Source organism: Helianthus annuus, chromosome 14 (assembly GCF_002127325.2).
Source record: "Helianthus annuus cultivar XRQ/B chromosome 14, HanXRQr2.0-SUNRISE, whole genome shotgun sequence".
Taxonomy (NCBI): Eukaryota; Viridiplantae; Streptophyta; class Magnoliopsida; order Asterales; family Asteraceae; genus Helianthus; species Helianthus annuus.
The window spans coordinates 114,609,626-114,627,161 of record NC_035446.2 but is presented as its reverse complement, the minus strand read 5'-3'; the positions used below and the strand labels follow the sequence as shown (position 1 = coordinate 114,627,161).

The 17,536-nt window shown below is 39.5% G+C and overlaps 2 protein-coding genes across 2 annotated transcripts; both read left to right on the top strand.

Annotated features, from left to right (window-relative positions):
• Positions 1-1,596: 1,596 nt before the first annotated feature.
• Positions 1,597-3,115, top strand: LOC110907192 (protein FAR1-RELATED SEQUENCE 5-like). Its single transcript, XM_022152208.1, has 3 exons — positions 1,597-2,255; positions 2,448-2,706; positions 2,855-3,115. Exons 1-3 carry the CDS (start codon positions 1,597-1,599, stop codon positions 3,113-3,115), a joined length of 1,179 nt encoding a protein of 392 aa, XP_022007900.1.
• Positions 3,116-3,148: 33 nt separating this feature from the next.
• Positions 3,149-4,203, top strand: LOC110907190. Its single transcript, XM_022152207.1, has 2 exons — positions 3,149-3,555; positions 3,666-4,203. The coding sequence occupies exons 1-2, from the start codon at positions 3,149-3,151 to the stop codon at positions 4,201-4,203; spliced, it is 945 nt and encodes a 314-aa protein (XP_022007899.1).
• The last annotated feature ends 13,333 nt before the right edge of the window (positions 4,204-17,536 follow it).

The following is a 17,536-nucleotide window of genomic DNA, read 5'->3' as shown; positions in this document are numbered from 1 at the left end:
CTACAAACTCCTCGACGATTAAGGATCGTTTGACAATAGCTCGAAAAATGTCTGAAAAATGTTCGTTCGATTCTCGCTCAGCTCGGTTTGATTTGAAAACGAGCCAAGCATGAGCAAAGGTCCACTCGCTCATCGATCGCTCGGTTTCGGTCGAATTATTTTTATTAAATAATTAATATATATATTAGAGATTTTAAAGATATATATATATTATATGGTGGGAGTTGGCTACACATTCCATTTTTCCTACAAAGTGTAAAAAGTCATAAAACATCATAATGGCAACCATAAAACATACTCACCCCCCCCCCAAATAACAAACTGAAGATTACTAAACGTCATTTTTGTGGGTTTTGTGTTGTGTTTTGGATAATAAGGCTTTGATTATCAAATGACTAACATTAATGTGTTTTATGTTGATTATCCTGTTGCGTTTTATATTCATAGTTCTAGGATGGTGTATTTGAAGTTTTTATGGATTGTTAAGGTTTGGATATTGTGTTTTAGTGATCTTCACTCTGTTATTTATGGGTTTTGAGTGTGTTTTATGGCTAAAATTGTGTGTTATATGACTTTGTACACTTTGTAGGAAAAATGGACTTTGGTAGCCGAACCTTACCCTATATATATATTTATATATTAACGGGTTCAGGAGAGAACGGTGAAAAGTGTGAGAACGGTGAGAACGGATCCTGACCCAACACGTGGCAGGGGGCCCTAATTGTTATGCGGGGGTACGATTGTCCTTTTATACGTTCCTTCATTATTCGCGTTATAAATCTCTTTCAAATTAAAACTCCAAAGATTTATTGTTAGCTGTTACCTCCTTTGCAAGCTTTCTCAGATCTATGGCGTTTAACGTGGATTCTGTTCGTCAAAGTAAAATTCGTTGGCGTTTTCTATTTTTCGTTCCAGCAAATCATGCAACAGATATGGAGTTTTGTTCTTTTAACATTGTTCTATGGCGTTTTTTTGTATTATTATTTTATAATGTGTTGTATGATTTTCAATAGCGTTATTCAATTATGCAATTTAATCGCGTTTTAATTGATATTTAATCTATTATTAACAACTGCAATTGGAGTTTTCGATATTAATTTTAATTGTCGTTTACGTTCTAGTGTATTTCTTATGTTTTTACGATCATTGGCGTTTTTCGTCTATTTGATTAGTTTTGAATTTTATTTAGTAGTATTTGTAAATATCAGTTATTACTATTTTGTTAATTTGTGTAAACATTAGTTTTGTTAATTTTGGTGTTTTCATAATGATGTTATATTTTGTTAATTATTTATGTTGTTAAGTGTTTTTAATTATTCATCTCATGGCTTTTATATCATGTCGTTTTTAAATTATGTGTTTATTATGTCTTGTTTATTATTCAGTTAATGGCGTTTTAATGTATAATGTTATTACGAGACATCACTCTGTTTTTCTGATTTTTCTGTTCCTCCCTGTGTTTTCTCAGACGAAGTCTCTTCCTCGAGTCAAAGGCATTGCCCCAAAACTGGATTACCATTTATCATTCCTGACGTCAGTGAAGAATTAAAGCCCCGAAAGGACATGCTATTCTCAAGCCTTGATGATTGTTATACAATGTATGTTAAGTATGCCAAGGAGTGTGATTTTTCAGTCAGGAAAGGGACTACAAAGACAAACTCTAAAGGTTTCTTACATATTAAGTATTTCTTGTGTACAAGAGCTGGGGTATATAAGGACAAGAAGGTTGATACGTTGGACCCCGATCAAAAGGAGCGAGTAGTGCGATCTAACTTTTCAAAGAGGACTGATTGTGGTGCTCTGTTTTGTGTACTTTTTGAGGATGGATTTTGGAAGTTGTATAAGTTTGTCGAGGAGCACAATCATGAACTTATTGAACGTCCTGATAAGCATTTTCTTCCAACTGAACGACACCTCACTCAGCTCCAGAAGCATGTTATACACAGCATGTCTAAACTGAATTTGGGTCCTGTCAAGGCGTTTAATGTTATGAAGAGTTGTTTTAGCGGTTTTGAAGATGTGGGTGCAAGAAAAGTTGAATTTAAGAACTATAAGAGGCAAATTAACTTGTTCATAGGGGAATATGACGCCGATATGGTTGTGAAACATTTGAATGAAAAAAAGCATTCCCAGCCTAATTTCTCGTATTATTACATCACAGACGAAGAGAATCGTTTGAAGGGTCTTTTTTGGTGTGACGATCAAGCCAAACGTAACTACCACGTGTTTGGCGATGTGATTTCGTTTGACGTCACGTATCGTTCCAACAAGTAATTTTTTATAATTCAACTTCTTTGTTTTTGGCGTTTTATTAATTTACATGCAATGGTGTTTTTATATTTTACATGCAATGGCGTTTTATTAGCTTACATGCAATGGGGTTTTACTAGTTTACATTCAAAGGCGTTTTATTATTGTTTCATTTCTCATGGCGTTTTCATATGCAGATACTCTATGGTGTTTGTACCGTTCACTGGTATAGACAATCATCACTGCAATGTTACATTTGGTGCAACATTGTTGGCGTCGGAAATTGCTGATACGTATATTTGGTTGTTAAGAGTTTTTCTAAAAGCTGTTGGTTCTCAACCAAAAGTTGTTGTCACTGACCAAGATCCAGCGATGAAGAAGGCTATTTCTGTTGTATTTGTTAACACGAGGCATAGGTTATGCATGTGGCATGTGATGCATAAACTTTCTCTAAAGGTTGTTATGCTTTTTTTACCTTTGGCGTTATTAGATACAATGCGTTTTAAAATACATGGCGTTTTGTCCCTTGTTACTGTTTTTTTAATTAAGTTTTGTCTTTTGTTATTTTTTTTATTTATGCATGGCGTTTTCGTGTTATTTATAGGTTGGTGTTAGGCTATGCAATTCCACCAATTTTAAAGAACGTATTTGTGGTGGTGTGTGGACGGATATTCTCACACCTGAAGAGTTTGAATCAGAATGGGAAGCGGTTATTGCAGAATTCAATTTAGAAGATAATGATTGGCTATCTGATATTTTTGCACTTAGGGAATCTTGGATCCCTGCATACTATAGAATGGAGCATATGTCTGGTCCTATGCGAACGACATCCAGGTCGGAGAGTGAGAATCATTTTTTTGGTTAAGTGTGCAATTCGAAAGCTACTCTTGTTGAGTTCATGACGCATTATGAGACTGCAATAGAAGCACAGCGTCACACACATCGTAAAAATGATCATGATTCTCGATACAAAAGACCCCAGTTGAAGAGTAGTTACAAATTGTTGGAAGGGCAAGCTGTTGATATATACACAAAAAGTATTTTTTGTGACGTTCAAGCTGAGCTTATTGGAGTTGCGGATTGCATAAATCAACGTTACGAAGATCAACCTGATGGGTTTGTTAAGTTTTACGTAAATGACTTCCAACAACTTTGTACATCTTTATTTGAGGTAAATAATGGCGTTTTGGTTTTTATGGCGTTTTCTGTTAATGGCGTTTTTATCATATGCAATGTGTTCTTTTCTTTTTTAGACAAACATTCTATGCATGGCGTTATAGAGATATTGTTTTTGGCGTTTTTCAGGTAATGTTCCGTAAGTCTGATTGCACATGCAGTTGCTCATGCAGACGTTTTGAACAGTTTGGTTTGCTATGTAGACATATATTCTATGTTTTGAGACTTATGGACATTAGGGAATTTCCAAAACAATACATTCTGAATAGATGGCACAAAGCCGCCTCCCCAAACTGCTCTCCTGAATTCTCAATTAGTCGTGAATATATGACCGAGCTTGATCCTGATGTGCAAAGTATGATGCGAGATATTATTTATTCAACCGAATACACTTTGAACCGTTTATCTGGTAATAAAGAGGAGCTATCCTTATACAAGGATCATGTTCAATCTTATATGAAGAAGGTTCAAGATATGCAGATTGTTGCTCCTCCCGCTAGATCTAGGGATAGATTTGCCGAGATAACCGGTCAATATAAAAATGACAAGAATCCGATAAGAGTCCCTGTAGGTTATAAATCCAAAGGTTCTGGTTCTCGGAAGCGCCTGAAATCTAAACAGGAGATAGCAATCGACAAAAAGAAATCAAAGTCGAAACCCAGGGCCAAAGAAAGACGGTGTCAGAACTACAAAGCCTATGGACACTACGCATCAACATGCAAACAGGCCGTAATTAAAAGAAGATCGACAAGGTCTTCGAGAGCTAGTGAAGAGTAGTTTGGTGTTTTGTATTTGTCTTTCTTACAGAACCCATACAGATGGTATTTGAGAGCCAGTGTAGAGTAGTTTGGCGTTTTTTTTATTTCAATCCTACAGAACACAGACATTTCTCAGTTTGGCGTTTTAAATGTTTTTTTTTTCATCTTTTTCTTTTTTTCTATCTCTTTGTTCATAACATGCTTCTTCGAAGTTAAATAACAAACAATATAAGATCGGGCAAGGAAATCAAACGCCAAAAAAAAAAAAAAAAACAATAACGCCACTAAATAAAACTTCCATAAACTTCTAATTTTGGTCGTGCTAAACTCAATAATGTTTTGTTGAACGAAATGGATAACATTGTTAATCCTCAGTCAAGAAAGATGTGTAACAATGTTATCCATCTCGTTTAGCTAAACTTTATAGAGAACAAAAACAGAATCTCCATGAAATAGCTTTTTTGAAGTTTTGTGGTTTTTGTATGTTTTGGCGTTTATATTGAGGATCTTGCTCATTTCATAGAGCGAAAGTTTTTTGAGAAAATAGTGTATATCAAAGAAACATGGATTTGAATCTTTGATATTTTGGTTTTTTTTTGGGGTTTATAAGATGAATGGTATAGAGGAAAATATAGGTTTTTGTGGTTTTGGTGTGGATTTTAGTAATTCTGAGAGTTTGTTTATATAGGAAGTTTTTGGCGCGTATTTTAGGCGCGATTTTTATTGCAGTAAATGCTAGTAATAAAGTTCCGTCGTTTTAGTACTGTTTGTTCAGCTTTATCGGTTAAAAACAAAGTTTGGCGTTTTATATCTATGGCGTTATATTATGATGAAGTGTGTTATGTGGGTTGAGGCGGGATTTTAATAGCGTGAGTTTGACGTTTTATGTTAAGTCAAAATACCATTTTACCCTTAATGAAGCGCGCTGGATTAATAAAAGTGATTTTATTTACGAAAATGCCACCGCGTCATCTAGTCCATAGATTGTTTTGATCTGACGATCCATAAGCGTTCTCTCCATTCTCACACTTTTGAACGTTTTCTTTAAATCCTGACCCTATATATATATATATATATATATATATATATATATATAGGACAAAGATCCGTTAGGAACCACCTTTTATTGCGAGAACCAATGTGAACACAACCAAAAATGCCTAAAAATAGCTAAAAGACACACAAAATATTTTTTATAAGAAAATCGCTACTTTTAGTAGCAAAAAAAAATTTTAATTTTTTTTGGCTACTAAAAGTAGCGATTTTAACATAAAAAATATTAAAAAAAATTTAGATTTTTTTTTTATTTTTTTAGGTTTTTTGGGGGTTTAGTTTTTAGCATTTTAGCTTGGGGGTGTGTGTGTGTGTGGGGGGGGGGGGTTAGGTTTTTTTTTTAGGTTTTTTGGGGGTTTTAGTTTTTAGCATTTAGCTTGGGGGGGGGGGGGTTAGGTTTTTTTTTTTTTTTTTGGGGGGGGGGGGGTTGGGGGTTAGCCTTTTTTAGGGTTTTTTTTAGCTATTTTAGGTTGTGTTCACATTGGTTCTCGCAATAAAGGTGGTTCTCGCATGAACCTTACCCTATATATATATAGGGTAGGGTTCTAGAGTGAACACTAGGTTGAGAGTGAACTGTGTGAACTAATCTGGGCCATTGGATTACATCATCTAGAGATTTTTAAACAATGGCAAGATTGTAATTATAATGTTGTAACTCCCCTTTAAAATAAATGACAGAAGGGTATTTGTGTCTTTTGTAAATTGCATTTATTATACAATATAATCAAAATCCCTAAAATCTTGCTAGTTTCTGCATATACAAGATATATAGTTGTTTCAATTTCCGGATCAAACGATAGCGGTGATGACCTTTGAGAGCCTCTAGTATGCATTCACCTGAAGTACCTGCACACTAAACACAACCAGCGTAAACCCGAAAATAACAAACAAAACTACTAAATTAACACACGTTGCGCACTACTCCCCGGCAACGGCGCCAAAATTTGACGTGATGTCGTGGGTCACGCAAATTTAATCCCTAAACAACTGTAGTTAGCGGTAGTAGGGTATCGAACTCAGGGAGTATGTGGAAAATGTGTTGATTGTATAGCTTTGTATTTAAACTAAAATTAAACTAAATTGCAGAAAATTAAAATTCAAGATTGTGGATTGTTGTTTTAGAAAACTAAATTAAGAACTAAGTCAAATCAAAGTTGGTTGTAAACAATTAGGAGAGAACAATGATCACCCTAGGTTTCAGTTTCTTTAAACAGTTGTGTGCAATTTCACTAGAAAGAGTTACATAGACATAACTCGTGTATATGTGATTGAAGTGATAAAAGGGAACAAAGTACTCGGATTAGATAACGCGAGGTTGTTTCCCGATGACCTATTAACCAATAACCAACCCTAACCCTTCCCGTGATATCTCGGTTGCCAACGGCACCAAGAACGTACGATCGAGACTAGAAATTGTAATATGGATTAACACACTACAAACAATCAAACATACACCATGACATTCAAGCAACGCAAGATATCATTCTAGAAATGCAGAAATTAAACACACAAAAGTCTTAGAAACATTCACCTAGGACGATCACCGAAGAGTTTAGCCGGACATGGCTCGGTGAATCATCATCAACATCAATCTAATGTTCATACAAATTAAAAACACAAACCGAATGATTGGAAATGTTCACAAAGCAAGCTAGTGCTCCAAATTCGCCCCCAAAGTGTCCAAGAACTGTCAATGATGAGATAATACCAAAAGACACCCAAAAACCGATTATAATATGGCAGTTACATATTTTCCGTGCAGGCTCCACCGTAAATTACGGCTCCACCGTAATTTACGGTGGTCAACTTTTTGTTACGGCTCAACTCTCCTGTGTTACGGTGGAAACTGAAGTGAGAAAATAGTCTACCGTAAATTACGGTAGTACCGTAATTTACGGTACTCGGCTGCCTTCACTTCTTTGTTATTCTCTTGTTCTCCTCTTGACCCGTTTTCCACCAGAGCCTCCAAAAGCTGCCTTTGATCCGTCTTTTAGCTCCTAATTCATACCTGAAACATAAGCATCGTAGTTATCTAATTCAAGATAATTACACGGCTAAATGGAGGATTATTTCATATTTTAACATGCTTAAGGGTTGTCCCAAGGACCACCCGTCACATCCCCACACTTAACCGTTGCTTGTCCCAAGCAACTCATCAACATGGTTTCAAAACAAGTGATCAAACCAAACCAAACAAAACATGCAATTTCTTTACCAACCCCTTTTTAACACCCAAGCAATACACCCCTCACAAATTCTCTCCTCTCGGCTACAAGTGGAAACTAGCAACGATAAGCTAGACACACACTAGGCAAACGGGTGGATGCACAATCATAAGCTTGTACCTGAATCAATCATTCTCCTATAATGGGTCAAACATGAATGCAAATCAAAGGGACTCAAAGGTTGTAACGTGGCTAGGTGTACAGGTAGGAAATGGAATATATATGAGTAGCGAAAATTCAACCCGGTCTTTTTATTACGAATACCAAAAACCAACTAACAAATGCGCACTACTATATACAAGACAATTAAGCCCCCCTTTTTTTTTTTTTTTCAAGTATTGCTTTTCTCTTTTTTTTTCCCTTTTTTTTCAAGAAACATTATCACATTAAACAAAACTACTTCACTCACAAAACTACTAATTCTACCACTAACGCTATAAGACCGGGTGAAATTTGGGTAAATTTTCTAGTAAGTAGCTAGGGGAAACAAATGATAGGCTTTAGGCACAAAATTGGGCAACTAAATGACCAAACCCCCGCCCCTCTCACTACCATGCTCATATATATAACTTATGAGGTCCAACCCCCCAAATCCCACACTCGCTCACACCAACGACGAGGCTACCTAATGCCCTTATCCTTTCTACATTCATGTCTAACTAAGGATTCAAATCGCATTCAAGCACAAGTTCTAACGCACCCCCACCCGTAGCCACTCTCATCAAAGATTATTTATATACACGTGTGGCTACAACTCTCACCAAGAATGAAAAGGGTAATAAGGGTTGCCGGTGCATTAACTTGGGGTAAATTAGGGCGACAAGATTTCACATTGTTTTGCTCGGCTTAAAATTTTTCAAAAATCTTACAAAAATTTCTTACAAAAATTTCCCCCCATCCCCACACTTGGGATACATTGACCCCAATGTATGGCTTTGGGAGGCTTTGATCACTAACTCAATCAACATCCACCAAAAAGCTTCTCATCTCAAACCCCAAATTTCTTTTTGTATTTTTTATTTTATATTTTTTTTATGTTTTTTCATTTTAAACACAACACCACCAACCATCGCCAACCCAATAATCAACCACATGATCAATCACCACCCATCCTCCCAACCATAATCAACATAAACCAACAAATATATACAAACTATACAAAAGAGAGAAAACCACCTGATCAATAGTAGCGCGGTCCTGGAGGCCCAAAGATGGATGACATCATATCATTCCACTCTCCAAACCCGAATGCGCCGCTACTGCTTCCCTCTTGTTTTTGTGGTCCCTCTTGCCGTCTTGGATCAAGCCACTGAGAATGGTGGAGTGGTGGAGTCGGATAAGAAATGCTACCATCATAAGGCGGCAATGAAGCATAGTCCACATGTTGTGGATCTTCAACCACCGGCCTTCCGGCATGCCAATCCGCATGCATCCGCCTCATTTGATCATCATGATATCTGTTATTAGCATCCACCTCTCGAGAGTATGCGTGGGTACGGTGCCATGATTCATTGCGATCGAAGCTATGTTTAAGCGCCCGCTCAATACTAGCGCTATTCCGCGTGCCTTGATCAAATAACGACCTCTCCAAACCCGACCAAGTATCAAAGATGGCCGCCGGCGGGCGTTGGCTCTCGATCACCTCCTGCATTGAACCACTATAAGCCCACCCCGGCTCATACGGTTGCTGCGCGTAGTCGTAGAACGTACCACCATGACCACCATGAAAAACCCCAAAACCAACATTTGCACCACCCTGTGGCTCGTCTGCGTAATCATCATCCCCACTCAGAATCAACTCTTCATCGCTTTCAGGTTCATCCGGTTCTCCCGGTAACAACTCCCTTGCACCCAATTTCAATGCCCTCCACCGTTGACCCTCCGATTTCAGCTTGTGATAACGTTCAGACTGAGTATATGTCCAAACGTTTCCCAACCTATCCAAAGTAAAAGGCTGGTGCCTTTTCGTTAAACCCCGGTCTTCAGATGTGAGTGCCTTCTGCTGTTTCATTAAACCCGTTATGATGCGACAATACGGGACAATGTCTCTCCCGTATTTGTTCCGGCATATCCACAAATGGTGCATAATCAGGTAGCGTATTGGAAAGCGTGGGGATCCATGCATCAATGAATACAGAACAGGTATCTCTGGAAACCTCACCTGTTCTTTATCCCCTCTTCTTGGGATGACATTAAGCAAACAGATCGTATGCAATAGCTTGGCTTCTATCTTCAGATTTTTTCGGTATAACACGCCACCGTACCTACCGGGCAAAAACAAATCCGCTAACATGCTGTTCCATGTCACGTGCTTCTCTGGTTTGAGCAATAAATCATCAAGCGTGGGAATCATGTACTCCCTAGCCGGAAGACTATCATATTTTCCCAGCTTCTTCAACGTATCGAATGACATTTCAACTGGTACCCCATGTACCATCCCAATCAACTTCATTTGTGATGGCCTGTGGAAGTTGTGACATTTAAGTGTTGCCATCCACTCCTGAATCTCAGTCATAAACAGATTGCTCTTATCTTTATCAAAACACTTGAGTGCTCCTTCCCAACCCAAAGCACGGAACTTATCAAACACCCCGAACTGGCCAAACTGGGGTTCATCAACCTCTTTTTCACAGATAAACGCGGCTGCTTTATTGTTTAACTTGTTCATACAGTCGTTATAAAGGGTTGGCTGCCAGATTTTGGGTTGGTCATCCAACGACCCCGAATTCCACACCGGTTTATCACTTGGGTCTAACTCCATCTCTTCTTCTTCTTCGCTTTCGCTCTCGCTTACCCTACCCATATATTGCCTCTTCTTTGATGGTTGCTCCTTTTCCTTGCCCTTGCCTTTGCCTTTGGAGGAAGATGAACTTGAACCCGCTTTCTCCTTTGTCTTTGCCATTTCCTACACACAAGAGGCAAGCAACAAAAACAAACACCAAATTAAACACTCTCTTCAAAATCCTCCCCACACTTGCTTGTTGTCATGGTTGTAGATGTTAGTGAACCTAAAGTGTTCAAGAATTTTTCAAAAATTGGGCATGGTGGCTCTAGAATGTAGAGCATCCCAAAAGTTCACTACTTTAACAACAATTCCTACATCTACAACCATCAACCATGTTCAATAAACAATTCCATTATCATATCTTAACAACAAGCAAGTGGGCAAAAACACATAACCTAAATCACCTTGTTTTTCACAATGTATCACCATAATATAGCAAAGTAAGGGTTCATACCTTGTTTCAAGATGGAAGGATGCTTGTGAAACCAAAAATCCCAAAAACCCCCAAATTATCTCAAACTAGGGTTTCAAACTTTGACTCCAAAATCGCGTTTTCTCTGAAATCTCTCCTCACAATCACAAAGCTTGCGAAAAATTAGTCAATTTAGACTAAGATTCCACTTGATTTGGACAGGAATTGAAGTTTTTATGAGAGAAGAAAGATGGAAGAACAATGGAGGTTGTGGGTTTTTGGGAGAAGAAGATGACAATGGGAAAGTGAAAGTTGAATGAGTGGGTAGGGTTTCTTCACGTGATCAGCTTTGTTGTATTAGAGTTTATTATTATTATTATTTTTTTTTATATGTGCAGACCCCAGCCGACGGATAGGAATTTTTCGCGTACCGTAATTTACGGTCTCACCGTAAATTACGGTGAGACCTGAACCTCTTTTCTTTACCGTAACTCAGGAAGTTTGTACCGTAACCCTCAACAATTTTCAACCTCCACCGTAAATTACGGCAATACCGTAATTTACGGTAAACTCTGGACTTGAATTCTTACCGTAACACAGGAGGTTTACACCATAAAGTCCACACATTTTTTAACACCCACCGTAAATTACGGCTCCACCGTAATTTACGGCTGACACTGGGCATCCACATTTTGACAAAACTTGAGGTTATAAGTGACAAATTTTTTAGATTTTTTAAATTTTTTGATTTTTTTTTATGTTTTTAATTTTTTCAAAAACTTGTAAAAATTACCCTACCCCCTCAAAAATCCCGTGTTGTCCTCAACACAATGTAAGAGCAATTCGCAACCCGAATATCCCCACACTTGTTTCGAACACAGACTTCGAGGAACTATGGCAATTGTGCAAAAATACAAAACAAGACAAAACAAAACTACTATGTACACTACCACCAAACCTGGGCCTCTCATGGTTGTTCCTCCTCGACCAGGCGTAAGATGTAGCCCGCTTTGTCAAGCTCCAAGTTGTTGATGTCATTGCCATCCAAATACGGCTTTAACCGGTGACCGTTCACCGTTTGTTGTTTCAATGTTCGCTCGTCTTGAATGTCAACATCTCCGAACCTTCCCACTCGTCGGACAACATAAGGACCCATCCACTTGCTCTTGAGTTTCCCCGCGAACATTTTTAACCTTGAATTGTATAACCACACTTTTTGACCCACTTCAAAGTTCTTCTTCTTTATCTTCGCATCATGAACTTTGTTCAGTTTGTCTTTGTATGCAGATGCACACTCATACGCTTGGTCCCTTATCTCCTCAATTTCATTCAGTTGAAGCTTCCTCGCCCGACCCGCTTCATCATAGTCCGCATTCACTGTTTTAATTGCCCAATATGCCCTATGTGCCAACTCCATAGGCAAATGACATCCTTTCCCGTAAACCATTCGATACGGAGTGGTATCAAGTGGGGTTTTGAAAGCCGTGCGATACGCCCACAATGCATCATCAAGCTTGCTTGACCAATCTTTCCTATCCGTTCTAACCGTCTTCATTAGAATTTCTTTGATTTGCCGGTTAGATACCTCCACTTGACCACTCGTTTGCGGGTGGTAAGGTGTAGCCACACGGTGATTCACACTATATCTCTTTAGCAACTTTCCAAAATTGAAATTTTTGAAATGTGAACCACCATCACTTATTATCACCCGAGGTACACCGAAACGAGAAAAAATATTGGATTGCACAAACTTACATACAACGGAATGATCGTTGGTCCTTGTGGCAATAGCTTCAATCCATTTCGACACGTAATCAACCGCAACCAATATGTATAAAAACCCATTTGAGTTTGGGAAAGGACCCATAAAGTCTATTCCCCAAACATCAAATACCTCCACTACCAAAATTGGTTGCAACGGCATTTCATCACGTTTCGAAATGCTTCCCATTCTTTGACAATTGATGCAATTTCGGGCATACTCACGAGCATCCTTGAAAATCGTGGGCCAATAAAACCCACTCGATAACACCCGATAGCCTGTCTTATTCCCACTAAAATGGCCCCCACATGCGGATGAATGAGCATGGGTCAATATCTCTAAAACTTCAGTTTCGGGAACACATCTTCTTATCACTTGGTCGGCCCCGATTTTGAACAAGTCGGGTTCGTCCCATATGTATTGCTTCACTTGACTAGAAAACTGTTGTCGTCTCTTCTTAGTCCAATGATTTGGAATCGCACCCTTGGCCAAATAGTTAACGTAATGAGCATACTAAGGGGCAACATAAGTAGAAACGGCCAACAATTGTTCATCGGGGAACCGTTCATTGATTTCACTTGCATCATCTACACCTTCCAACGGGATTCGGGACAAATGATCCGCAACAACATTCTCACATCCCTTTTTGTCTCGGATTTCAAGATCAAACTCTTGTAACAATAAGACCCATCGAATCAACCGCGGCTTTGCATCCTTTTTCTCCATCAAGTACCGAACCGCACTATGATCCGAGTAAACCACTACCTTGCTTCCCCAAATATACGAACGAAACTTATCCAAAGCATACACCACCGCTAATAATTCCTTCTCGGTTGTGGTGTAGTTAAGTTGCGCTTCGGATAAAGTTTTGCTTGCATAATAAATAACCACCGGCTTCTTGTCAACCCGTTGACCCAAAACTGCACCAATAGTGGTATCGCTTGCATCACGCATTATCTCGAACGGCTTTGACCAATCGGGTGGTTGCAAGATAGGCGCCTTGACCAAGTGTTCCTTCAAAACAGTGAAAGCTTGCATACACTCGTTAGTAAAATCAAACGGGACATCTTTTAATAACAAATTGCATAAGGGTTTGGTGATAACACTAAATCCCTTAATGAAACGTCGATAAAAACCCGCATGTCCCAAGAATGACCTTACACCCTTAACATTTTTAGGAGGTGGCAAAGATGATATTACCCGTATCTTTGCCTTATCCACCTCCATCCCTCTTTCCGAAATCACATGTCCCAACACAATGCCCTCTTGCACCATGAAATGACTTTTCTCCCAACTTAGCACTAAATTTTTCTCAACGCACCTTTTTAAAACCTTTTGCAATTCGTTGAGACAAGCATCAAAAGTAGTGCCAAAAATGGAGAAATCATCCATGAATACTTCGAGCGACTCTCCAACCATGTCCGAGAAAATACTCATCATACATCGTTGAAAAGTTGCCGGAGCATTACACAAACCAAATGGCATTCGCCTAAAGGCAAAGGTGCCATATGGACATGTGAAGGTGGTCTTGTGTTGGTCATCCGGGTGTATGGCAATTTGATTATAACCCGAATACCCATCTAAGAAGCAATAATATTTTTGACCCGACAATTTTTCAATAATTTGGTCAATAAAAGGTAGTGGGAAATGGTCCTTAGAAGTGGCGGCATTCAATTTCCGGTAGTCAATACACACCCGCCACCCGGTAACCGGTCGGGTGGCAATTTGTTCACCACTTTCATCCTTGACTACTTGAATGCCGGCCTTCTTAGGCACAACTTGGGTGGGACTCACCCAAGCACTATCCGAAATCGGATAGATAATTCCCGCATCCAACCACTTAATTACCTCTTTTTTTACTACCTCCCTTAAGTTTGGGTTCAACCGCCTTTGAGCTTCTCGTGTCGGTTTGGCATCTTCAGTTGTGATAATTTTGTGCATGAAGATGGATGGACTAATTCCTTTGAGATCGGCAATCGTCCATCCAATAGCACCCTTGTTCGCTTTTAACACCTCCATCAACTTTTGCTCTTGTGCCAACTCCAAATTAGAGGCAATAATGACCGGTAAAGTGTCATTATCCCCTAAAAATACGTACTTTAAGTGGCTAGGCAAGTCCTTGAGCTCTAACTTTGGGGGTTCCTCTAACGATGGTTTTGTACCCGAATCGATTTCCACCGGTAGACCCTCGAATTGGTGGGTCCATGGTGGTCTACCTTCTTTCATTGCCATAGCATCTTGTGCTTCCTCTTCAACCCGTAGTGCATAAGCATGTACCTGTTCAGAAAAGTCACACAGGCAAATATCCAAACCATCCTCCTCATACTCATGCGGGTTGCATCCATCTACTATGTCTGCCATAAAACACTCATCAACACCGTTAGCATTAGAATTGTTAGTAAAAACATTCAAACGCATTTTTCGATTTCCAAATGCCATATCAACTGTACCAAATCTACAATCGATAATAGCATGTGCGGTGCTTAAAAATGGCCGACCCAAAATTATGTTTTGTTGTTGTTTAGGGTCCGCCGATGAGTAATCCAACACTAAGAAATCCACCGGATAATAAAACTCATCAATTTTTACAATAACATTTTGAACCATACCCCGGGGCAACTTATGAGACAAATCGGCCAAAACAACCGTCGTCTCCACCCTTGCTAATGGACCAAAGTCATATTGGTCGTATAAGCCCCCCGGTAAAATGCTAACTCCGGCTCCGAGATCTAGCAACGCCTTAGCCATTTGAAAATTACCCACTTGTACATTAATCAATGGCGTGCCCGGATCTTGGAGCTTAGGAGGAAGCTCCCCATTCAACACCGCACTTACTTGCCCGGTCAAATCTACCCGCTTAGGCACTTTTTTCTTGTTTTGCCTCTTTTGTGTACATAATTCTTTTAAGAATTTTGCATAAGCGGGAACTTGTTTTATTGCATCAAGGAGTGGGAGATTTATTTTAACTTGTTTGAACATATCCCACATTTCCTCTTTTTGAGGACCTCTTGACACAATAAAATTTTTCTTTCCCGGGTCAAGTAGGGCCGATGGGAATGGAACTTGACTCGGTTCACCCTCACTTTTTTCATTCTTTTCATTTTCACCCAAACCCGGTTTTTTAATAATTGGTTCTTTTGGTTTAACCGGTGAAAGTTCATCATCACTTTCCATTCCCGTGATATCCTCAACCACCCCCTCGACCAATTCGGGTGACAAATTGGCCTTAAACTCTTTCCCACTTCTTAGAACACTAACATGGTTAATATTAACATTACCTCGTGACGAACCATGTGAAGGGTTTACCTTAGTGTCGCTTGGAAGTTGACCCTTACCTTTCTTTAGTTCCGCCACATCGGTTGCTAATTGACCCATTTGAGTTGTTAGTGATTGGATGCTTTTATCACGAACCTCGTCTTTTTGCATTCGCACTTCGTCTAATTGGTTCCGTTTTTGCATCTCCATTTGCATGCTCTTTAGCATCTCCATCACCTCGTTTCCACCTGAAAGTCCCCCTTGTTCTTGACCCGTTTGGTATTGTTTTTGATACCCTTGGTTATTCCCGCCTCGGTACCCACCTTGGTTATTGTAAGATGGCCGTGAACCAAAATTACCTTGGCTACCTTGAAAATTCGGGTTCGCTTGATTTGACGGGTTCCCATATCTAAAGTTCGGATGGTTCCTCAATCCGGGGTGGTAGGTGTTTGAATTCATGTTGTTGTAGTTCCTACCACCTCCTCCTTGACCTTGACCTTGAACCGCATTGACTTCCTCGTATTGCCCTTCCAACATTCCTTGGCAATTTTCAGCCGCATGACCTATTTCATTACACAAAGCACAAACATTATATATTTGGTTAGTGGTTTGAACATTACCATCATCTATGGCGTGCACTTGTGGTCGGTTAGTGGTTGGTCGGGCTCTCCTTGAAGCTTGGGCCTTCCTTTTTGATGTAGTTGCCATGCTTTCCAAAAACTCCCAATCTTCATTCTCATAATTCGTTCCAAACGTCCCTCCGGTGATAGACATCAAATCACGTGCGTCTTCGGCACTCAACCCCTCATGAAAGGCGTTCATCAACTCCCATAACTCAATTCCATGATGAGGGCAGTTTTTAATCATCATGTTAAAACGCTCAAACGCCTCATGGAACATCTCACCGTGTTGTTGTTGATAGCTTCTCAATCCCTTCCGCGCATCATTGGTCTTTTGGGCGGTGTAGAATTCATCCAAAAAGGTTTGTTGCATCTCCCCCATGTATATATTGATGCCGAAGGCAAAGTGTAGAACCACTTCTTTGCCTTATCCTCCAAAGAAAACTGAAATAAGACCAACTTGACTTCATCGGCCGAAAAACCTTGACTCCCAAAAGTGTTACAAATTGAGTCATAAGCCTCTAGATGGAAATACGGCTCCTCCGTTGCTAACCCTTTGTACTTCGGTAAACTTTGCAACGAGTTTGTTCTTACTTCAAAAGTTCTCCCTTGGTTGTTGTGAGGGATAACCGCCGGTGAAGGGTTTTGAGTAATGATTGGCCTGAAATGTGCCTCTATTCCCCTTGCTTGTTCCCTAAGATGCCTTCTTGGAACACCCAATCGGCCCCTTGGACGAATAGGACCCATTGGTCTTGGTATAGGCCCTTGTGGTGCAATTGGTTGTTGGGGCATCGGTGGGTATTGATTTGGCCTTTGAAATTGTGGGTATACATGTTGTGGCCTAACTTGTTGCAATGGAATGGGTTGTTGGATTGGTGGCCCTTGTGGTCTTGGCCGAATGTGTTGTGGTATAATTTGTTGTTGTGGCATTCCACCAACACTTGCCATTCCTTGAGAGCCTCTAGTATGCATACACCTGAAGTACCTGCACACTAAACACAACCAGCGTAAACCCGAAAATAACAAACAAAACTACTAAATTAACACACGTTGCGCACTACTCCCCGGCAACGGCGCCAAAATTTGACGTGATGTCGTGGGTCACACAAATTTAATCCCTAAACAACTGTAGTTAGCGGTAGTAGGGTATCGAACTCAGGGAGTATGTGGAAAATGTGTTGATTGTATAGCTTTGTATTTAAACTAAAATTAAACTAAATTGCAGAAAATTAAAATTCAA

What these genes read in the sequence shown, in the direction of transcription:
- LOC110907190 (XM_022152207.1), top strand. Translation starts at nt 3,149, where the DNA reads ATGACGCATTATGAGACTGCAATAGAAGCACAGCGTCACACACATCGT. An exon ending in TTGTTTTTGGCGTTTTTCAG is followed by an intron (nt 3,556 to 3,665) that starts GTAATGTTCCGT and finishes TATGGACATTAG; the next exon opens with GGAATTTCCAAAACAATACA.
- LOC110907192 (XM_022152208.1), top strand. Translation starts at nt 1,597, where the DNA reads ATGTATGTTAAGTATGCCAAGGAGTGTGATTTTTCAGTCAGGAAAGGG. An exon ending in GTGATTTCGTTTGACGTCAC is followed by an intron (nt 2,256 to 2,447) that starts GTATCGTTCCAA and finishes TTTCATATGCAG; the next exon opens with ATACTCTATGGTGTTTGTAC. An exon ending in TGCATAAACTTTCTCTAAAG is followed by an intron (nt 2,707 to 2,854) that starts GTTGTTATGCTT and finishes TGTTATTTATAG; the next exon opens with GTTGGTGTTAGGCTATGCAA.